We start from the raw sequence: 18,336 nt of genomic DNA on the forward strand, positions 1-18,336 counted from the left end.
AAGCCTCCCAGAATCCTAGATTGTGCTTGCAGCATTGCTTATGCAGATCTGAATCTGAAAAGTGGAAACAAATGTGAGCCCGTATTAATCCCAGGGCATTTTTTCTGTACGCACACAGCTTCATTGATGTCTAGATACTGCTTGGCTTTGAATGGCCCTTGAAAGTAGTTTAATTGTATTCCTGTTTGCTGCTGCTGCTGTTTCTAAAGCGTTGAACTGTAGTAGGAAAAGGAATGTAGCCTATAAACTAAAACCTAATGATGTCTGTTCTTCACTGTGAATTATACAATATGGAGCCAGCTTTTAAAGAGCCACCCTTGCCAGCTAGGATTGGGGCTTCAGCAGGTTAGGGGCGGGGCTAGTGAGGAGCTGGCATCAATCTGTCATTGAGGACTAATGTTTTAGGGATGGGAAGGGGTGAGAGCAGGGGGCAAGAGTAGCTCTTTCAGGATCATGGCCTGGAGGGTGGGATTAGATTGGGGAAATTTCCCTCTGGGTTGCACTCACCCTCCCAAAGCTCCAATCCTTAATGGTAGAATTCCCTCCCCCCCCCCCCCTCTCCATTTCCAAACTCACCACCTGGAGTTCCAGCCTTTGGGGACAAAGATGAAGGTAGTCAGTGTAGGTAGACATTAGACGCTCGCCCACCCCTCTGGGAGGCAGGTGAAGGTACCTTCTTCCCGTCTGGCAGGGTGAGTGCAGGAAGTGGAGATTTGCCATTAAGGACTGGGACCTTAGAGGGTGCATGTGCTCCTGGGACATGATGATATATAGGCATAGGAGTAGGCCATCTATTTCTGTGCTCAAGATTAGTCAGCTAAACATAGCTGGCTAGCTCTAGAAATCCACTCTAGCTGGCTAAATCCACCCCCCCCCTTTTGAGAGCCTAAATCTAGGCGTTCCCAGAGACATAGAGGATTCTGGGAACTCTCTAGATCAGTGCTGGAGGTTAGATTTCTTTTGAAAATGTACCCCTTTATAACACCTGATTCCAGTGCTAATTTTCTTTAATTAATCTCAAAGTCGTCCTTAATATCGACAGGGCAGATTATACAAAGAAATAGCTAAAAGTGTTGAAGACAGCTAATGTTGTTGAAAAGATTGCCAGTTGCTGATTGAAGCTGCATTTGTAGGCCTCCTCAGGTTCCGAGATCCTTTCAGCACCCTGTCTTGTGCATCCCCCTAAGCAGCTGATTTATTTTCCAGAGGAGCGCCAGTACCGTTGCGAGGAGTGCGACCAGCTGTTTGAATCCAAAGCTGAACTAATGGACCATCGGAAATTCCCCTGCAGTACACCCCATTCAGCATTTTCTCTGGCCGAGGAGAGCTTTCAGCAAAAGCTGGATGACGAGAGTGACCTCCAGGAGACGCATGAAGGCCAAGAGTGCAAAGAATGTGATCAAGTATTTCCAGATTTGCAAAGGTTAGGAACGGCCATTTAAGCCTGACATTTAGCATTCTAAACGTACGGAGCATTTCCTAGGCTCGTTCGAATCTTGGGAGATGTTCATCTTGCCACATATTTGTCTTTTATCTTGCACTGTTTGGGCGGATCCAGTTAGTAGACCTCTTGACTCTGCTCATCCAGGGCATAAATTACTCCCTAGCCTTTTAGGCAGTCTCCTTGTTTAACAAATGTTTTTTGTAACGGTGCCATCTAAACTCATCCACAGGCAATGCTGGCATGAAGCAGAAGCAGCTTTGGTCGGCTAGAGGGCTGCTAGAGTCTCCCTCCCGTATATGCATAATATGCAAAGCACGTCACACATATTACAGTATAGCAGGATTAAATTGCAGGGGAAGTGGAGTCCCTGGAGAGAACCCTAGTGATCTCTTTCTCAGAAAAAGTACCCCTGCTGTGGCCAGGTAATTAGAGCTCACTCTGCTCTCTTTGGAAATCAGTCTGATTGTAAGAGAGGCGTTAACAAAGCAGCATAAGGAGAATATGTCATTAGCATGCCAAAAGGCTGAAGGGTAGGCACAACCCTAGCACATCTGATCATGCCTAATTTAAAACTTTTTAAAAGTTTCAGGATACTTGAGCGCCTTTAGAAATCGCCAAGATATCTGAGCATGGGGAATGCTGTACGTGTAACATCATTACTCTAGTGTGAACTGTGATGGGAAGGTTGACCAGATTTTCAGGTCATTTTTTTCAGTGTTATATAAATGTTTGATGCAGGGTTTTACTTTCATGCAACAAAGTAACAGAAAAAAAGAGTGACTCCAAGTTATAAATAATGAAAAATTGAGAAAGAGGGTATCGTATCGTATGCTTTCTGTGCTACAAAGTTCGCATCTGTTATAATCATAAACCCAAAAAGATGATATTAACAGAGGGCACAATTTTACAGAAATCACCTGTAAGAAATCATTTATTTCTTTTTCTCTGCATATCTATTTGTGAAAAATGTTTTTTCAAAGTATGTAGAATAAAATTACACTTCTCAAATAACTCCAAACATGGCTGTGTGTGTGGAAGAAAATGTAGGACAAATAATCAGCAGTATCCAAACAAACAGAATCTATGCAATAGACCAATGATGGCCAGCTCCAGTCCTTCAGTCCCCAAACAGTCCTGATTTTCAGGATCTGCATGCACTGCCTCCATTGTATGCAAATCTCTCTCATACATATTCATTATGGACATCCTGAAAACCTGGCCCGTTTGTGGCTCTCAAGGACCAGAGTTGGCCACTCCTGCAATAGACGAACAGCCGTAAAGCAGCAAAGTCCATAAATGCCATACATTATAGAAACATAGAAATGACGGCAGAAAAGAACCAAATGGTCCATCCAGTCTGCCCAGTAAGCTTATGGTAGTAACTGCTGGCCATACAAGTCACCCCTATACTTACCAGTTTCCCAGACTGTAAAGGTCAGGGTCCTTGTTGGTTGCTGCTGAATTCAATTCCCCCTTACCTCTTGCCGTTGAAGCAGAGAGCAATGTTGTTGTTGCTTCAAAAGTTTCAGGCTTATTGATTAAGGGTAGTAACAGCTGCATCAGCAAGTTACCCCCCTGCTTATTTGTTTTCCCAGATCGTAAAATTCAATGTCCTTGTTGGTTGCTGTCTGAATCTAATTCCCCTTTTCCCCTGCCATTGAAGATGAGAGCAATGATGGAGTTGCATCAACAGGATGAAGGCTTATTGGTTAAGGGTAGTAATTGCCACACAGGCAAGCTACCCCCATGCACTCTTTTTTTTTTTTCATCTCCTTTCCTCTAGCCTTTAGGGATCCACAGTGTTTATCCCCATGCCCCTTTGAAATCTCTCACTGTTTTTGTCTTCACTGCCTCCTCCAGAAGGGCATTCCAGGCATCCACCACTCTCTCCATGAAGAAATATTTTCTGATGTTGGTTCTGAGTCCTCCCTGGAGTTTCATTTCTTGACCCCTAGTTCTATTGATTTATTTCCAATTGAAAAGGTTTGTTGTTGATTGTGCATCATTAAAACCTTTCAGGTATCTGAAGGTCTGTATCATATCTCCCCCGCACCTCCTCTCCTCCAGGGTATACATATTTAGGTCATTCAACCTCTCCTCATAAGTCATTTGATAGAGACCACCCACCATTTTGGTCGCCCGCTTCCATCCAGTCTCTGTCCCTTTTGAGATACGGTCTCCAGCACTGAACACAGTACTCCAAGTGAGGCCTCAACAAGGACCTGTACAAGGGGATTATCACCTCCTTTTTCTTAACTGGTTATTCCTCTCTCTGTGCAGCCCAGCATTCTTCTGGCTTTAGCTATTGCCTTGTCACATTGTTTCACCATCTTCAGATTAAGAAAATAAGAAATTGCCATGCTGGGTCAGACCAAGGGTCCATCAAGCCCAGCATCCTGTTTCCAACAGAGGCCAAAACCAGGCCACAAGAACCTGGCAATTACCCAAACACTAAGAAGATCCCATGCCACTGATGCAATTAATAGCAGTGGCTATTCCCTAAGTAAAAATAATTAATAGCCATTAATGGACTTCTCCTCCAAGAACTTATCCAAACCTTTTTTGAACCCAGCTACACTAACTGCACTAACCACATCCTCTGGCAACAAATTCCAGAGCTTTATTGTGCGTTGAGTGAAAAATAATTTTCTCCGATTAGTCTTAAATGTGCTACTTGCTAACTTCATGGAATGCCCCCTAGTCCTTATATTATTCGAAAGTGTAAATAACCAAGTCACATCTACTCGTTCAAGACCTCTCATGATCTTAAAGACCTCTGTCATATCCCACCTCAGCCGTCTCTTCTCCAAGCTGAACAGCTTGGAGAAGAGACGGCTGAGATTGCTAAACACTATCACCCCAAGGTCCCTCTCTTGCTCCGTGCACAACAGCCCTTCTCCCCCCATCACATACAGCTCTTTTGGATTACTGCACCCCCACATGCATGGCTCTGCACTTCCTGGCATTGAATCCCAGCTGCCATATCTTTAAACAAGCTTCCTTAAATCACGTCTCATTCTCTCTACTCCTTCCTGTGTGTCCACTCTGTTGCAGATCTTAGCATCATTCACAAATAGACAAACTTTACCTTCTATCCCTTCTGCAATGTCGCTCACAGAGATATTGAACAGAACCGGTGTTAACCCTGATCCTTGTGTCACTCCATTTAACACCATTCTCTCTTCAGAGTAGGTTCCATTTACCATTACACTTTCGATGCTTGGGCACCTTTCAAGCATATTTGCCTTATCTAACTTGGGTTTCTGTTGGAAATTGCTAGCTGCATGTGCAGCTGTTAGTGCAGGACTATTTAAACAAAAATCCTGAGCAGAAATGTTTTATATGGAGGAAAACAAGAAGTTTTAGGAAGAATTAATGGATCCTACATTTGGGGTGCATGTATGGATACAAAACGAAATTCCCCATCTAGAACCCCTTAAACCCTCTAACATACTGAAAATGTGGTACGGATAGGACCCAATCACAAAAGTTTCTCAGGAAGGTAGGGCGTGGTTGGGGGATACATCCTCACACACACACACTCAGCCATGGGAGTCTCATAAACCTTCTTCCTTTTGGCATTTAGAATAAATAAAATGGTCTCATCTTGTAGAGCCAGTGTTGACTGTATTTCTATTGACCAAATTCATACTTGAGATTTTCATAGAATAGGCCACTATATAAGGACTGGAATTACCTAAATAGTCATAGTATGGGTTACGATCCAAGACGATAATTTTAATTTGAGTTTAGAAGATTGTGTTGGGACCTCAGAAACCAAGATGCTGAAGTCCCTGCCTTTGGAGACCATTTCTCATTCATCCCTGGCCAGTTGAGCCAATGATCCTTACTTTTATGGGTCGGAAGATCTGTGCTCGCCACAGACTGACATGCCTTGAGTGCTTCCACAAAGTATAATTCTGGCATTTTAAATCATCTAATGATACAATAGAAGATCTAATGTGTAAGTAATTGAAGGCTGGAAAACTTCACAGTTCTTCTAATTGCTTGCAAATATTTGCTTGATTTGAAGCACTTTGTGAGGTTCTTTTCAAAGAAAGAAACCACTGAGAAGCAATTTTAATTAGTGATCCTAGGATAAATAGCAAAGCATTACCAAAAAAAAAAAAAATTTCCATTTTCAATTAAGATAATTGAAAGATCAGGTGATCACCATGACTCATTGTGTCACTGTATTGACTATGACTAGACACACACAAAGCTTCATGGATTAAAAAGGCAAACAAATCAATGTAATGTATATAATTAGAAATCTTCCTTTGTGTAGAGACAGATACGTTCCTAGAGCCAACAGCCTGTGGCAGTGGGTTGGAATAATATCCCGCCTGCCCAAAAAATGTGATGCCCGTGATATGCTGTTGACAGTTTGATGTTGAGGCTAAAACCCGAATATTATGAAGGTTGGCCGGGGGTGGGGGTGATGGCATTTGTCAGTAGTTCAGCTTGTCACAATGCATGGAGCTAATTTTCAAAGGGAAGTTTTTCTGTGGGTAGGTTCCCATTGAGCATTGCATACAGAGTGCCTGTGTAACGTGGACCTGTTTATTTCTTCACAAAGCTGATCGGAGTGGGGGTGGGGAAAATTTAAATCTACATGTTCCCCCCACCCAAGCCAAACAATCCCTCGATCCCCAGGGAAAGCCTCCTTTTTAATTTGGCTCAAAGCACGCTCGCCGTGCCAGCCCAGACGCTGGGAGGGAGATGTCATTTGACTGGGGCAATCCACCTCGGGATTTGCCGGGTAAACGCCTTTTGAGAACTGTCCTCGAAGCGGAAAAGTTTCAAATGGCTCGAGGCCCCCAACGAGAGAGTTGGATCTTTTGGGGTTTGAAATTTGCTCCAGGAAAGAGCGGTTCAGTATAACTGCATGGTTTCAAAATGTAGCTGTATCTAGCTGCGGTTAAAGCGGACGTCGAGGGCATGTTTGGGTTGGGGGAAAGGAGGGAGAAACGTGTGCACCTATAGAGGCAGTTTTCTCTTTGGGAATGAGTGTAACGTGCATGTGCTTAAATCTACCCATGTACCTTGCACCTTTTCTTTTTGTGTGGGTAGCAAAGAGGGGTAAACTGTCATGTGTGCCTGCTATTTTCCTCCCCTCTGGTAATGCCTCCTTGCTGGCTGGTTAACCGTGTGCACGCTATGGAAGCCAGGGTCCACTTTACATAGGCAGAGGGCAGTTTTTCAGCCAAGCTATTTTGTATGGGTAAATATCTGTTTAGCCCGCTGAATGCACATATGTAGTTTCTCCCTTGACACTCGGCCGAATAGTAGCAGCAAATTCCTGGCTACACCTTTACTGAGTTTTCATCGAGAACCCATATGGATACTTTTCTGCATTGCAACTAATTGAAGGCTGCCCCTGTATTCATGCCACTAGTATAAATTAACAATAGGCTTGAAAGCTGGGCGCTCTGTCTGTGGTAAAGCATTTTCATGCGTAAGTGGATGCATGGAGGTTAATGCTGGCTTTTTATAAACTGTGCAGTGGGAGCGGCCCAGTATATGAAATACCCTGTATTTCTGCTCGGAAGGTACGCATGTATGTTTTAGTATACACTCCTATTTCCAGCGCAAGACAGCGCATGCTTTCTCTACCCATTTCATAAACATACACGCGCATATTTTGCACAAAAATAATTGTGACACTGCACGAATAAGCACCCAGAATAAAACGCAGAGGTAGGTATTTTGTTTGCACAAATATTTATTTATTTATTTAATTAATTAAAAGTATTGTTACCCGCCCTTCCTAATAGTTCGGGTGGGAGTACAGTAAAACACACATAATCATTAAAATAACATAAAACAAAAAATGTCTGTAGATGATATATAGTAATATAGACATGAACATTCTTGGGGCATTGGGTTGTGGGAGCAAACGAATTAAAGTCAATACTACGCATAGTTGAAGAGCGAGACATAGGAGTTGCTAGAAGAAGCATATCAATGGAGGCTAGTTATTGGGAACTGAAATAGATGTGTGTTAATAGTTGCTTAAAGAGCTTGGGGTATTCGGAATTACCAGTCTAACCAGTCCTTCTCCAATTCAAGTAGACCTTCTAGCATGCCACCCTGAATCCCCATCAGTTCTTCCACCTCCCACCCAAAATCTGCTGACAAAAGACGTCCAGTTTTATTTGTGCAAGTCAATTTGCAGGTATAAAAGTGTCCAAACAAGTTTGGTAATGTATGCACGTATATCTCTTATGAAATACCAACTACCACGCGTACTTCTGAACTTCATCCTGGAACGCCTTAAACCACCCCTTTTTTCTCCAATAAAATGTATGAACTGAGCGACACCAAAATTATGCACGTACTTTCGACATTTTATAAAATAGCATATACATGCCTACATTCTACTTATGCATGTATATGCTGTTTTTTACATTTGGCACCCCTTTGAAAATCATCTCCATAGCTATTAACATATTATTGTATAAGGTTATTGATCATTTAGATTTTTCTCCATGGAACAAGAGACGGACCATGGGGTGAAAGTGTCTAGTGATCTGAAGACGGCGAAGCAATGTGACAAGGCAATAGGAAAAGCCAGAAGAATGCTGGGCTGCACAGAGAGAGGAATATCGAGTAAGAAAAAGGAGGCGATAATCCCCTTGTACGGGTCCTAGGTGAGGCCTCACCTGGAGTACTATGTTCAGTTCTGGAGACCCTATCTCTAAAGGCACAGGGATAGGATGGAGATGGTCAAGAGAAGGGCAACCAAAATGGTGGAGGGTCTCCATCAAATGACTTATGAGGAGAGGCCGAAGGACCTAAATATGTATACCCTGGAGGAGAGGAGGTGCAGGGGAGATATGATACAGACCTTCAGGTTTTAATGATGCACAATCAACGACAAATCTTTTCCATTGGAAAGAAATCAGTAGAACTCGGGGTCACGAAATGAAACTCCAGAGAAGACGACTCAGAATCAATGTCAGGAAATATTTCTTCACGGGGAGGGTGGTGGGTGCCTGGAATGCCCTTCCGGAGGAGGCAGTGAAGACAAAATCGGTGAAAGATTTCAAAGGGGCATGGGATAAACACTGTGGATCCCTAAAGGCTAGAGGATGGAAATGAAGAAGAGAGTGCATAAGGGTAACTTGCTGGTGTGGTGGTTACTACTCTTAACCAATAAGCTTTTATGCTGTTGATGCAACTCCATTATTGCTCTCTGCTTCAAAGGCAGGAGTTAAAGGGGAATTATATTCAGACAACAACCAACAAGGACATTTAATGTACAGTCTGGGAAAACAAATAAGCATGGGGATAACTTGCTGATGCGCCGGTTCCTACACTTAACCAATTATCCTGATACTTTTGTTGCAACTCCTACATTGTTCTCTGCTTCAATAGAAAGAGGTAATGGGTAATTGGTCTCAGATAGTAACCAACAAGGGCCCTGACCTTTACAGTCTGGGAAACTGATAAGTATAGGGGTGACTTGTATGGCCCGGTAGATTCTGCCATAAGCTTGCTGGCCAGACTGGATGGGCCATTTGGTCCTTTTCTGCCGTCATTTCTATGTTTCTATGTTTCTGTATGGTGCACAGTTTGAATTTGTCAACTAGGATAGGTGTTTATTTCCCAGCTAATGAGTTTTTAATGGGTGCCAAAAATCAGTGTTTATTGTTGTTTTCATGGTGCAGGTAGTATTGTTGAGTACTTTTTCCAGTTGAATCAAATATTTACATTTCTACAGCTGAGGAGTCATTAGCATGGAAAAGGCACAAAAACAAAGCTGAAGGATCCAGGGTAGGCACAGGAAGTATGAGAGTACTTGCGGGATAGGTATTTTTCCAGCGTTTATTTAAATGCCTATTTTATTTTTTTACATCAGGATGTTTTATCCGGGTTTATTGGTTAAAACCTAAAATCAGAAGCCCTAACTATATTGCATCTACATTTTATTTTAATAAATATTTTAAGACAAATGCAATGAAGATAAATGTTTATCTGCTTAATCTCATATTCCTTCATAGGCCGTATATTTAAAATGTAAATATTTCCCATTTATAGAAATAATTGATGTTTCTGAAATTATAGGAGTCTAGAAATGGTTCAGGTTCTGTGTCAAGATATTCCAGTGTCTTGTACTGGTAATTATTTGAAAGAAGTTTGTGCCAAACCAGAAAATAGCTGTGGATATTTAAGAGCTCCTGAAGCTGTTGTCATGAAGGTCAGCTCTGGGGAATCTGATAATAAGTAAAGTAGTAAGAAGATCCTAAATCCAGTACATAGCTTCACTGAATCAGAGCGGACAACATTTCCATCCCCTGTTGGGCGTGTATTTCAGGATCTAGGTGTGTGCGCAAAGTGCGAGATTATAAGCTCGCAGCTACCAGTGTTTCTACTGCCAGAAATGGTGATAGCAACGGGTTTGTACAGTTCTGCACCGTTTTCACTGAAGCTGTGCACTGGGTTTTCCTTTTTGTCTGTTTGGATACCTCTTGAAAGATTACTCAAGCGCTGTTGAGTTGGTTAGGATATCTTTGGGACCTTGGCGTGTCACTGAATTTTTGTTGATTTTATGAGGTGCCCAGGGGACCTCCGGAGAATTTTTTTTGGGTCATGATTATAGGACATTAAGTTCTTGAAATTATCCATCTATTAGCAACTATAACCCCTGTGAATCTGTGTTAAGCAGCTTGGAGAAACACATGTTGTCTCACACGGAGGAAAGGGAGTATAAGTGTGACCAGTGTCCCAAAGCTTTCAACTGGAAATCCAACTTGATCCGTCATCAGATGTCGCACGACAACGGAAAGCACTATGAGTGTGAAAACTGCGCCAAGGTAAAGTGAATTTGTTGAGCATTTCGGTCAGATTTATGTTTTTTTTTATTTTATTATGCAGTGTCTAGCTGTATATATTAGGGATTTGCACAAAATGTTTTAAATTTCCTTTTGTTTTTCTCGTTTCTTTATTTTTTTCCATTTTATTTCTTTTCATTTAAGTAAAACACAAATAGCAAAGGAAATAGAAAAGATACACGAAACAATGCAGAAAAGTTGTTGGGCCTATTTCGTACGGCAATAATTAATAGAGGTGCGGTGCCAGGGGGTCTGCTGACGCCATTTGCAATAGACGTTCCAGTGGGGAAGGAGTAGCTGGGTATCCCTTCTGCCCCATGAAAAAAGAAGAATTGGGTAGGAGGGTCCAGAGGGACATCAATAGAAGGTCCAGGAGGGGATTATTTTTATTTATTTTTTTTTTTTGTGGCGGTGATGGCTTAATTTTTCAAAAATTGAAATGATGGATTGGAAACAATTGTGTTTGATTTTCTTTTGTTTTAAACACAAATTGAAATAAGCAGGAAAGTTTGTTAACCTTTCTCTTTCAAACGAATGCACATCCCTGGTAAATGTCTCTGCTCTTAGCTCACTCCTTTTGATTATAATACTCTATGGCTATTTCTGGCGGATAGTGAGATGGTTTGTGGCAGTCCACCAGCGGTGGGGAAGGGAACACACATCGCATCTTGTATTTATTGGCATCCTGTTTCTGACAGCATGTTCTCCGAGAATGGGCACTCGGAATAACCAAAATTAGAAGTCAAAAGTGCACTTAAGATTAAATCGGTTTCTAAGGTAGTAGTCCCTAAAGAATGTTCTGATCTATATCTGCAACATTGACGGTTTAAAAACTTACATTTTTATATTTAAAAAAATATAATTGAGGATGCTTGATTTTTTTTTTTTTTTGATTTACTGCTTTTTATCACAATAAAGTGAATTTGAAGACCATAAACTCCTTGCATTCTGTGGAGTTTTAAATGTCGTTTGAAATGGTTATTACGTGTATGTTAAGAGGGTAATTTTCAACATTTTTTTGTGCAGATAAAAAAGGCCAAGCGTAAAAAAGGCCATCTGAAACGTCCTTCCTTTCTGTGCTCGCTGTGAACAATGCGTGCACTTTTACCCAGAGGGGGGAAAAGGGGGAAGGAAAGTCTGCATGGGAACTCCCCGGCCATGCTTTCAAGTGGGTGCTCTTTACCTGCTTCAGAGCAGATGCAAAATAAGCAGGCAGGCACTATACAAAGTGCCCGCTTTCTGCCACTGATCCAGATTTTCAAAGGGACACACCACATGGCGTTTCCCTTCCACTGCTAGCTGGTAGACCAAGCCTGGGCAGTCTCAAAATTGCTTCATAAAATCATTAACTCACTTGCATTTAGTTGTTTGGAATGTTTAATACTCTTTACCTAAGGTTACTATCCGGCTGCAAGCTGTAAAGAACAGTGACTCGGTTTGTTTGTTTTTTTTTTAATTCCTCTCTCAACCCTTTTATACTTCTGTTGCTTTAATTCCCTGTGATCCCTGGGTTATTGCATTGCATCGCTTCCTCGCCTCTTTCAGATTAGTCTTTGCTCCACCAGCTTCTAATAACATGTGATAGTGAACATGCTCTTTGGGAGGTTAAAGTAGTGATTTATCCATAGAAATGACCCTATAGAAAATTGTGTGAATACTATGCACATACAATTATGGGCATGCACATTGTATGCACATACAATCTTACGTGCATGGGTAGGCGTTTTGGAGGTAGAGTCTAGGCAGGGCTTAGCATTTATGCGCACAGGAGTGAATTTTCAAAGGATGTATGCGTGTAAAAGTAGCATACATCATCGCAATTTTCAAAAGCCCATTTACGTATGCAAGGCCCATTTACACGAGTAAAACCTTTTCAAAATTCAGCCCTGTGGAGTGAATTTTCAAAGGAGTTATGCACTCGGAAGGAGCGGTTTTTTTGAAAAGTGCATTTGCACTTGTGAAACCTTTTTGAAAATGATCTTTATGTTTGGATTTTAAGAAACATGCATCTGAATTATTTCAGCAAAACTACGCGCACGGAATAACGGGCAGGGATAATTTGCCAAGCGCATTCCCACACCAAAGTTCACTTTGAAAATTGGCGCAGAAGGGCCCGCAAATTTATGCGGCCCATTATAAAATTATCCCCAACATGTCAAGGCTAGAGGGTGCACAGTTTGGACCACAAATAATTGCCAGTGATCCGTAACTGAGAGGTGAGAAAAGGGATTCAAGTTCGTAAAGTTGAGCAGAAACCGTCCTGGAGCCTAAGGCATACGTTTTTTTTGTTTTTTTGCAGAGGTTTTTCTACCTCCCCTGTGGAAACCTTAAGAATGTGCGTAGGGGCATCACAGAAACGTTTTCCTATGATCTTTTTCCGTGTGTTGATCTGTAAGCGGAATATAAATCGACTAGGTTAATTAATTAGGGGTCGATTTTAAGACCCGCGCGCGTCCATGTGCGCGTGGTTCCCGGCGCACATACATGGTCGCGCCGCGTGCATGTTATAAAACACGATGGCCTCGTGCACATGCGCGCTGGATTTTAACATCCGTACGTGCGTTTGCGGGCAGCCCGCGTCACGCGCAGAGAGGAGATTTTCAAATTACCCGCGGCCACGCGATCGCTCTTTTTCCCAGTTCCCTCCCAGTCCGTTCCAATTAAGAAGCGGACTGGGAGAGAACTTCCCTAACCCTATCCTTCCTCCCTTTTCCCCTCTCCTCCCCGACCCCTAACCTAACTCTACCTAGCCCCGATTTTTTTATTTTTATATTTGCTGCTCCTTGGGAGCAGAAGTAAACGCCGCGAGTCGGCTGCTGGCGCGCCCTTCGCCAGGACAGCATCTAATGGCGCTGTCCCGGCCCGCCCCTTTTGAAAGCCCGGCACTTCAGCGCATAATGGTGGTTACGAACGTGGCTGGACCCTTCCGAAAATGCGTGCGGCATTGCGCAGGGCCCGGCCACACGCGTATCCTCCAGAATTCATCTGCGCAGGGCATTTAAAAATTACTTATTAATTAATGAAGAAAGACAGAGAAAAAAAAAAGAAGGGAACAATTTTTCAAATTGGCTGCATTGGGACAGTGTGCACCTTTTTTTTTTAACCTGGGGGCTTCGTATCAATTTTAAAAAGCAAAAGTATTCATGTATAAAGTATGGGCAGTGACTTGGACCGGCTTTTTTTTGTTTTTCTTGTGGGTAGATTTTTGCCGGAAAAGTCCGCTCAAAGGTTTGAAAATGTACATGCTCCTTTCTTTCCCCCCTCCAAGCTAAACGTGCCCCTCCCATGAATGCTTCCTATCAATGCGTTGTCTGCAATGAGGGTTGCAAGTTTCCGTCAGCTGATTAATCTGCGTAAATTGCATCCTCCAAATGAATGATTATTTTAGGGGAAAAACAGCCATGGGATGCTCACCTTATATCAATTCAAAATAAATAAATAAAGAGAATCTTAAAAATAATTCACTCTGGGGTAGATTTTCAGAGCCCTGCTCGCCTAAATCCGCCCAAAACCGGGCGGATTTAGGCGAGCAGGGCCCTGCGCGCCGGTAAGCCTATTTTACATAGGCCTACCGGCGCGCGCAGACCCCGGGACTCGCGTACGTCCCGGGGTTTTCGGGGGGGGGGCGAGTCGGGGGCGTGTCGGGGGGCGGGCCCGGTCGTCGCGGCGTTTTGGGGGCGTGTTGGCAGCGTTTTGGGGGCGGGTACGGGGCGTGGCTACGGCCCGGGGGCGTGGCCGCGCCCTCCGTACCCGCCCCCAGGTCGCGGCCCGGCGCGCAGCAGGCCCGCTGGCGCGCGGGGATTTACGTCTCCCTCCGGGAGGCGTAAATCCCCCGACAAAGGTAAGGGGGGGGGTGTAGACAGGGCCGGGTGGGTGGGTTAGGTAGGGGAAGGGAGGGTAAGGTGAGGGGAGGGCAAAGGAAAGTTCCCTCCGAGGCCGCTCCGATTTCGGAGCGGCCTTGGAGGGAACGGGGGGAGGCAGCGCGGCTCGGCGCGCGCAGGCTATACAAAATCGATAGCCTTGCGCGCGCCGATCCAGGATTTTAGTGGATACGCGTGGCTCCGCGCGTATCTACTAAAATCCAGCGTACTTTTGCTTGAGTCTGATGCGCAAGCAAAAGTAGGCTGATCGCGCTTCTTTTAAAATCTACCCCTCTGGGCCGGATTTTAGAAGCCCTGCGCGCGCATAGCCCCGGGGCTTCGTAAAAGGGGCGGGAGGGGCGTGTCCGGGGGTCAGGGGGCAGTTCGGGGTGGGACCTGGGGCGTGGCGTGGTCGAGGCCTCCAGACCAGCCCCTGGGTCGGGTGATGGCGCGCGCAGATTTACGCCTGCTTTCGGCAGGCATAAATCTGCCAACAAAGGTAGTGGGGGGGGGATTTAGATAGGGCCGGGGGGGGTGGGTTAGGTAGGGGAAGGGAGGGGAAGGTGAGGGGAGGCGGAAGGTAAGTTCCCTCAGAGGCCGTTCCGATGGGAGCGGCCTCGGAGAGAACAGGCAGCGTGCGCCGGGCTCGGCGCGCGCAGGTTGCACAAATGTGCACCCCCTTGCGCGCGCCGGCCCCGGATTTTATAAGATACATGCGGCTACGCGCGTATCTTATAAAATCCAGCGTACTTTTGTTCGCGCCTGGTGCACGAACAAAAGTACGCGCGCGTAAATTTATAAAATCTACCCCTCTGTGCGTAGCGCCTTGTCTAGTACTAAAACCAACAATCTTCCATTCTTCAGCAGTGTTATAACATTTCTGTACGTAATAGAGGATATCAGATGCCAGGCAATGGTTGTTTAATGCTTGCTGCTGTTCTCTGCTGAGTTTCAGTCTCGTTTATCCTTAGTTTCGTATTTTATTATTTTTACAAACAGAGATCATTGTTTTCCAGTGGCATAAAGACAGAGTAGATTTCTCCTTTTGTTGTGTGCTTCTGCCACCACTTAATGTGAGATGATGTATGTTTAGTTTTACAGTTCTTGATGGGGGGGACACACACAGGTCCTAAGATCCTGCTGGGAGCTGAATGTGGCTCCTTGATGAAGTCTTCTGACGCGATGCCCTCCTGGAGAGGGCGTGTCCTTCAGAATAAAGTAATTCTAGGCCATTCAGCATTCCTGAAACACGTTGATCACGGGTGAGGCTATGAGAATGGCTTCGCGGACTTCTCAGTTGCCTTGGTCTGATTATGCTGTTAAGTTTTACTGACTAATCGGTACTCCGTTTCCTAGCAGGTTTTCACGGACCCCAGCAACCTTCAGAGGCACATCCGCTCCCAACATGTCGGAGCTCGCGCCCATGCTTGTCCAGAGTGTGGCAAGACATTTGCAACGTCATCAGGCCTTAAACAGCACAAGCACATCCACAGCAGTGTCAAGCCCTTTATCTGTAAGTCTTTACTGAAATCCTGACTATTCCATGTTCCGCCGATCTCAGAAATGGGAGAAAAACCTTTTAAGTTTAACCGCAGGTTTGCTACTTACAGTCCACTAAATAGAAGGCCACATTTAAAGAGACAGGTTGGTGTTTCTGTTAACCCTCGGCAACCCTTTTGACTCAGATGGAAAGAAGATAATGCGATAAGAGATGAGGATCCTTCAGTTCAAGCAATACTGCAGCCATGTTCAAATAAATAATTACTAGCTTACTCCTGATCCTAGAACAAGTACAGGAGACGGTCCACTTAATAGCAGGTAGACCAAAGCACTTAAGGGGTTTCAGTTTCATAGTAGTCATGGAAGAGGCAGTTCTACAGCTTGATGGAAGCTGTTTAGGGAAAACCTGCATAGTGAGGGGCAGAGGTCTTTAGGGCGACAATAAGATGGGGGCATTTTGCTTTGTTAAACCCACACAGCCTGTTTGCAAGGATGAGAAGAGTAAGGCATGTGAACGGTTTCCCAGTCATGGATAAATTCTGAGCTCAGGACACACAGACAAAGTTTGGCAAATTTAGGACCTTGCATATCTAATTTGCAAACATGCAGCGAGGTTTCCTGCGGAGCTCTTTCTCCCCTTTTTAAGTAATAATAATACCTTCAGCGCCTTCAGGGTTTATAATGTGTCCACCAAAGGACCCTCACATCAGCTCAACAGTATGTCAGTTTCAGTGCCTCAGCACATATGACCGTAAGCTAAGGATGTAGCATCAGCATGACTAAATACTTTTGTTATCTCCAAAAGGTTTAAAAAAAAAAAAAAAAAAGTGTAATCAGCTAGACCCTGCATTCATTATTTTCCCAGCGAATGAAAACTTTTCATCCTGACGACCAATAAACATTGAAAATATGAAACACGTACGACTGTAGCCACATGCAAGACTCTTAACACTGATCAATTGCTGTAACTCGGGTTTCTGTTTAATTGGTCCTTCTACAAGGAGCCACAGTAAAATGTTTTCCATTAACTCGTTTTTGGTGATGTCTGGGCGAAACCTTAGCAGCAATTGCTGCTGTTTAATGATAGAACCGCTGTCAAATTTTTCTAGAGCAAAGATGCTTTTCAAATTATTTTTTTCTAACAGTGTGTGATGGACAGAGAACCACAGGCAATTATGAATAATAGCCATATAATTACAGAACTGAAGAAATTCAAGACGATGTGTTGGGCTGTGAGGCTTCTATTTTTTTTTTTTTTTCCATGCAAAGTTGATATCTGTTTCTCAACAAAAGGCCACACACCATGACGATTCCATGCTTTACCCTTCTTGCGTGTTTATGGCAACTGTCTCTTATTACACTCAGCTCAAGCTTGAGTGAAACTTACTAACACAAAGGTAATTACTCACGGCCTTCACAAAATCTCCAGGTTTTCCCAATAGAAACCATATTCCGTCATAGGTCAAACATATTCAAAATAGCACTTAATTTGTGTAATAAGCAGGAAATATGTACCCCTGGTTCTAAGAAAATTACAGTAGAGAACACACTTAACATCAATTGAACCAATGCACCTGGGAATTTTGCAGTTCATAGTAATAATGGAGGTGAGGTCTGCAGATTGATGACAGACTATATGGGAAAGGCCTCTCTTGCACATATTTGTATTACTAAATTTGAAGACATGGGTGTAGCCCATCATCTTATTAATAAGAGTAATAATAGGGTGCCAGCAGAAAAGCCAAGTGCACCTTATTTAGTTCCAGTATGTGGACGCTTTTAAGCTTTAGGAAGCACCTAATCTTATAGCGAAAGCAACATTTTTTTTTATTTTTTTTTTTTTGCAAAGCATAGCCAGGTAGATATAAAATGACATGTGTTTGTGCAAAACATCAAACCTTCTTTGTCGTACATATTGTTGTGGAGACCAGTAGTCCAGTCCCTTTTGTCTTGATATTAGTTCTGCAAGTGCAGGCTTCGTCAAGGAACTTGCTTATGTTTGCGGATGCATCTGCTATCATTGATTTAATGGTATTATTTTAGTATTTGACTCTCGTGAGCTGTGGCATGGTTATCTGAGTATTTTGGTAGGTACTGGTAACAGTATGCAAGCCTGTCAACCAATTGCAAGAGTTAGCCGCCGTTCTTAAACTTGTTGTACCCTGCTGATTCCCCCCACCCCCCAGCCAATGGAACTTCTATGCCCACTGTTCTTACCTACAGCTTTGCATAGGACACATTTATTATCCATACTTCACTGGAAATAACAATGCTGCATGCATGTTGCTTTATGTTAAGTGAATGGAACAGAAGTTGATTTGCAAAATATTCTATGCTTTGAGAATATTTTTTTCCTTGCTTTTCCTCCATTTTTTGCTTCTCTGGTTTGATTTTCTACTATCCTGCTTTGACTCTCTGTTCTGGGGAAAAGCTCCTACTGTGCCCCAAAGCATTGTGGGTTAGACAAGGCCACAGTGCTTTGGAAGTTTTCAGGGCTGCTAATCAAACTCTGTTTCATCATCAAATTATTATTTTTCAGCCATGGTTTTGTAATGTCTCTCCCAATGTATTCTATAGGGAAGAAAGTACCAGAATTGCAGTGGGGTGAGAGTCAGAAGCCCGGGGGCTGGATTAACATCTTGGGACATAATGGAATTTATTTGGCAACACTGATAGAGCAGTCTTGCACAATACT

General features: G+C 43.5%; 1 protein-coding gene across 10 annotated transcripts in view; it reads left to right on the forward strand.

Annotated features, from left to right (window-relative positions):
• The window catches only part of MECOM (MDS1 and EVI1 complex locus), an 881,649-nt gene that overhangs the window by 761,585 nt on the left and 101,728 nt on the right, over positions 1 to 18,336 (forward strand). For 7 of the 10 annotated variants that reach the window (XM_029616015.1, XM_029616018.1, XM_029616024.1 and 4 more), the window contains 3 exons: positions 1,207 to 1,423; positions 10,116 to 10,263; positions 15,498 to 15,654. In XM_029616015.1, the coding sequence (XP_029471875.1) occupies positions 1,207 to 1,423; positions 10,116 to 10,263; positions 15,498 to 15,654 (522 nt within the window). The remainder of the gene's footprint in view (positions 1 to 1,206; positions 1,424 to 10,115; positions 10,264 to 15,497; positions 15,655 to 18,336) is intronic. The other 3 variants (XM_029616016.1, XM_029616019.1, XM_029616025.1) reach the window with 1 other exon arrangement.

The sequence above is a fragment of the Rhinatrema bivittatum genome, chromosome 9 (assembly GCF_901001135.1).
Source record: "Rhinatrema bivittatum chromosome 9, aRhiBiv1.1, whole genome shotgun sequence".
NCBI classification, from domain to species: domain Eukaryota; kingdom Metazoa; phylum Chordata; class Amphibia; order Gymnophiona; family Rhinatrematidae; genus Rhinatrema; species Rhinatrema bivittatum.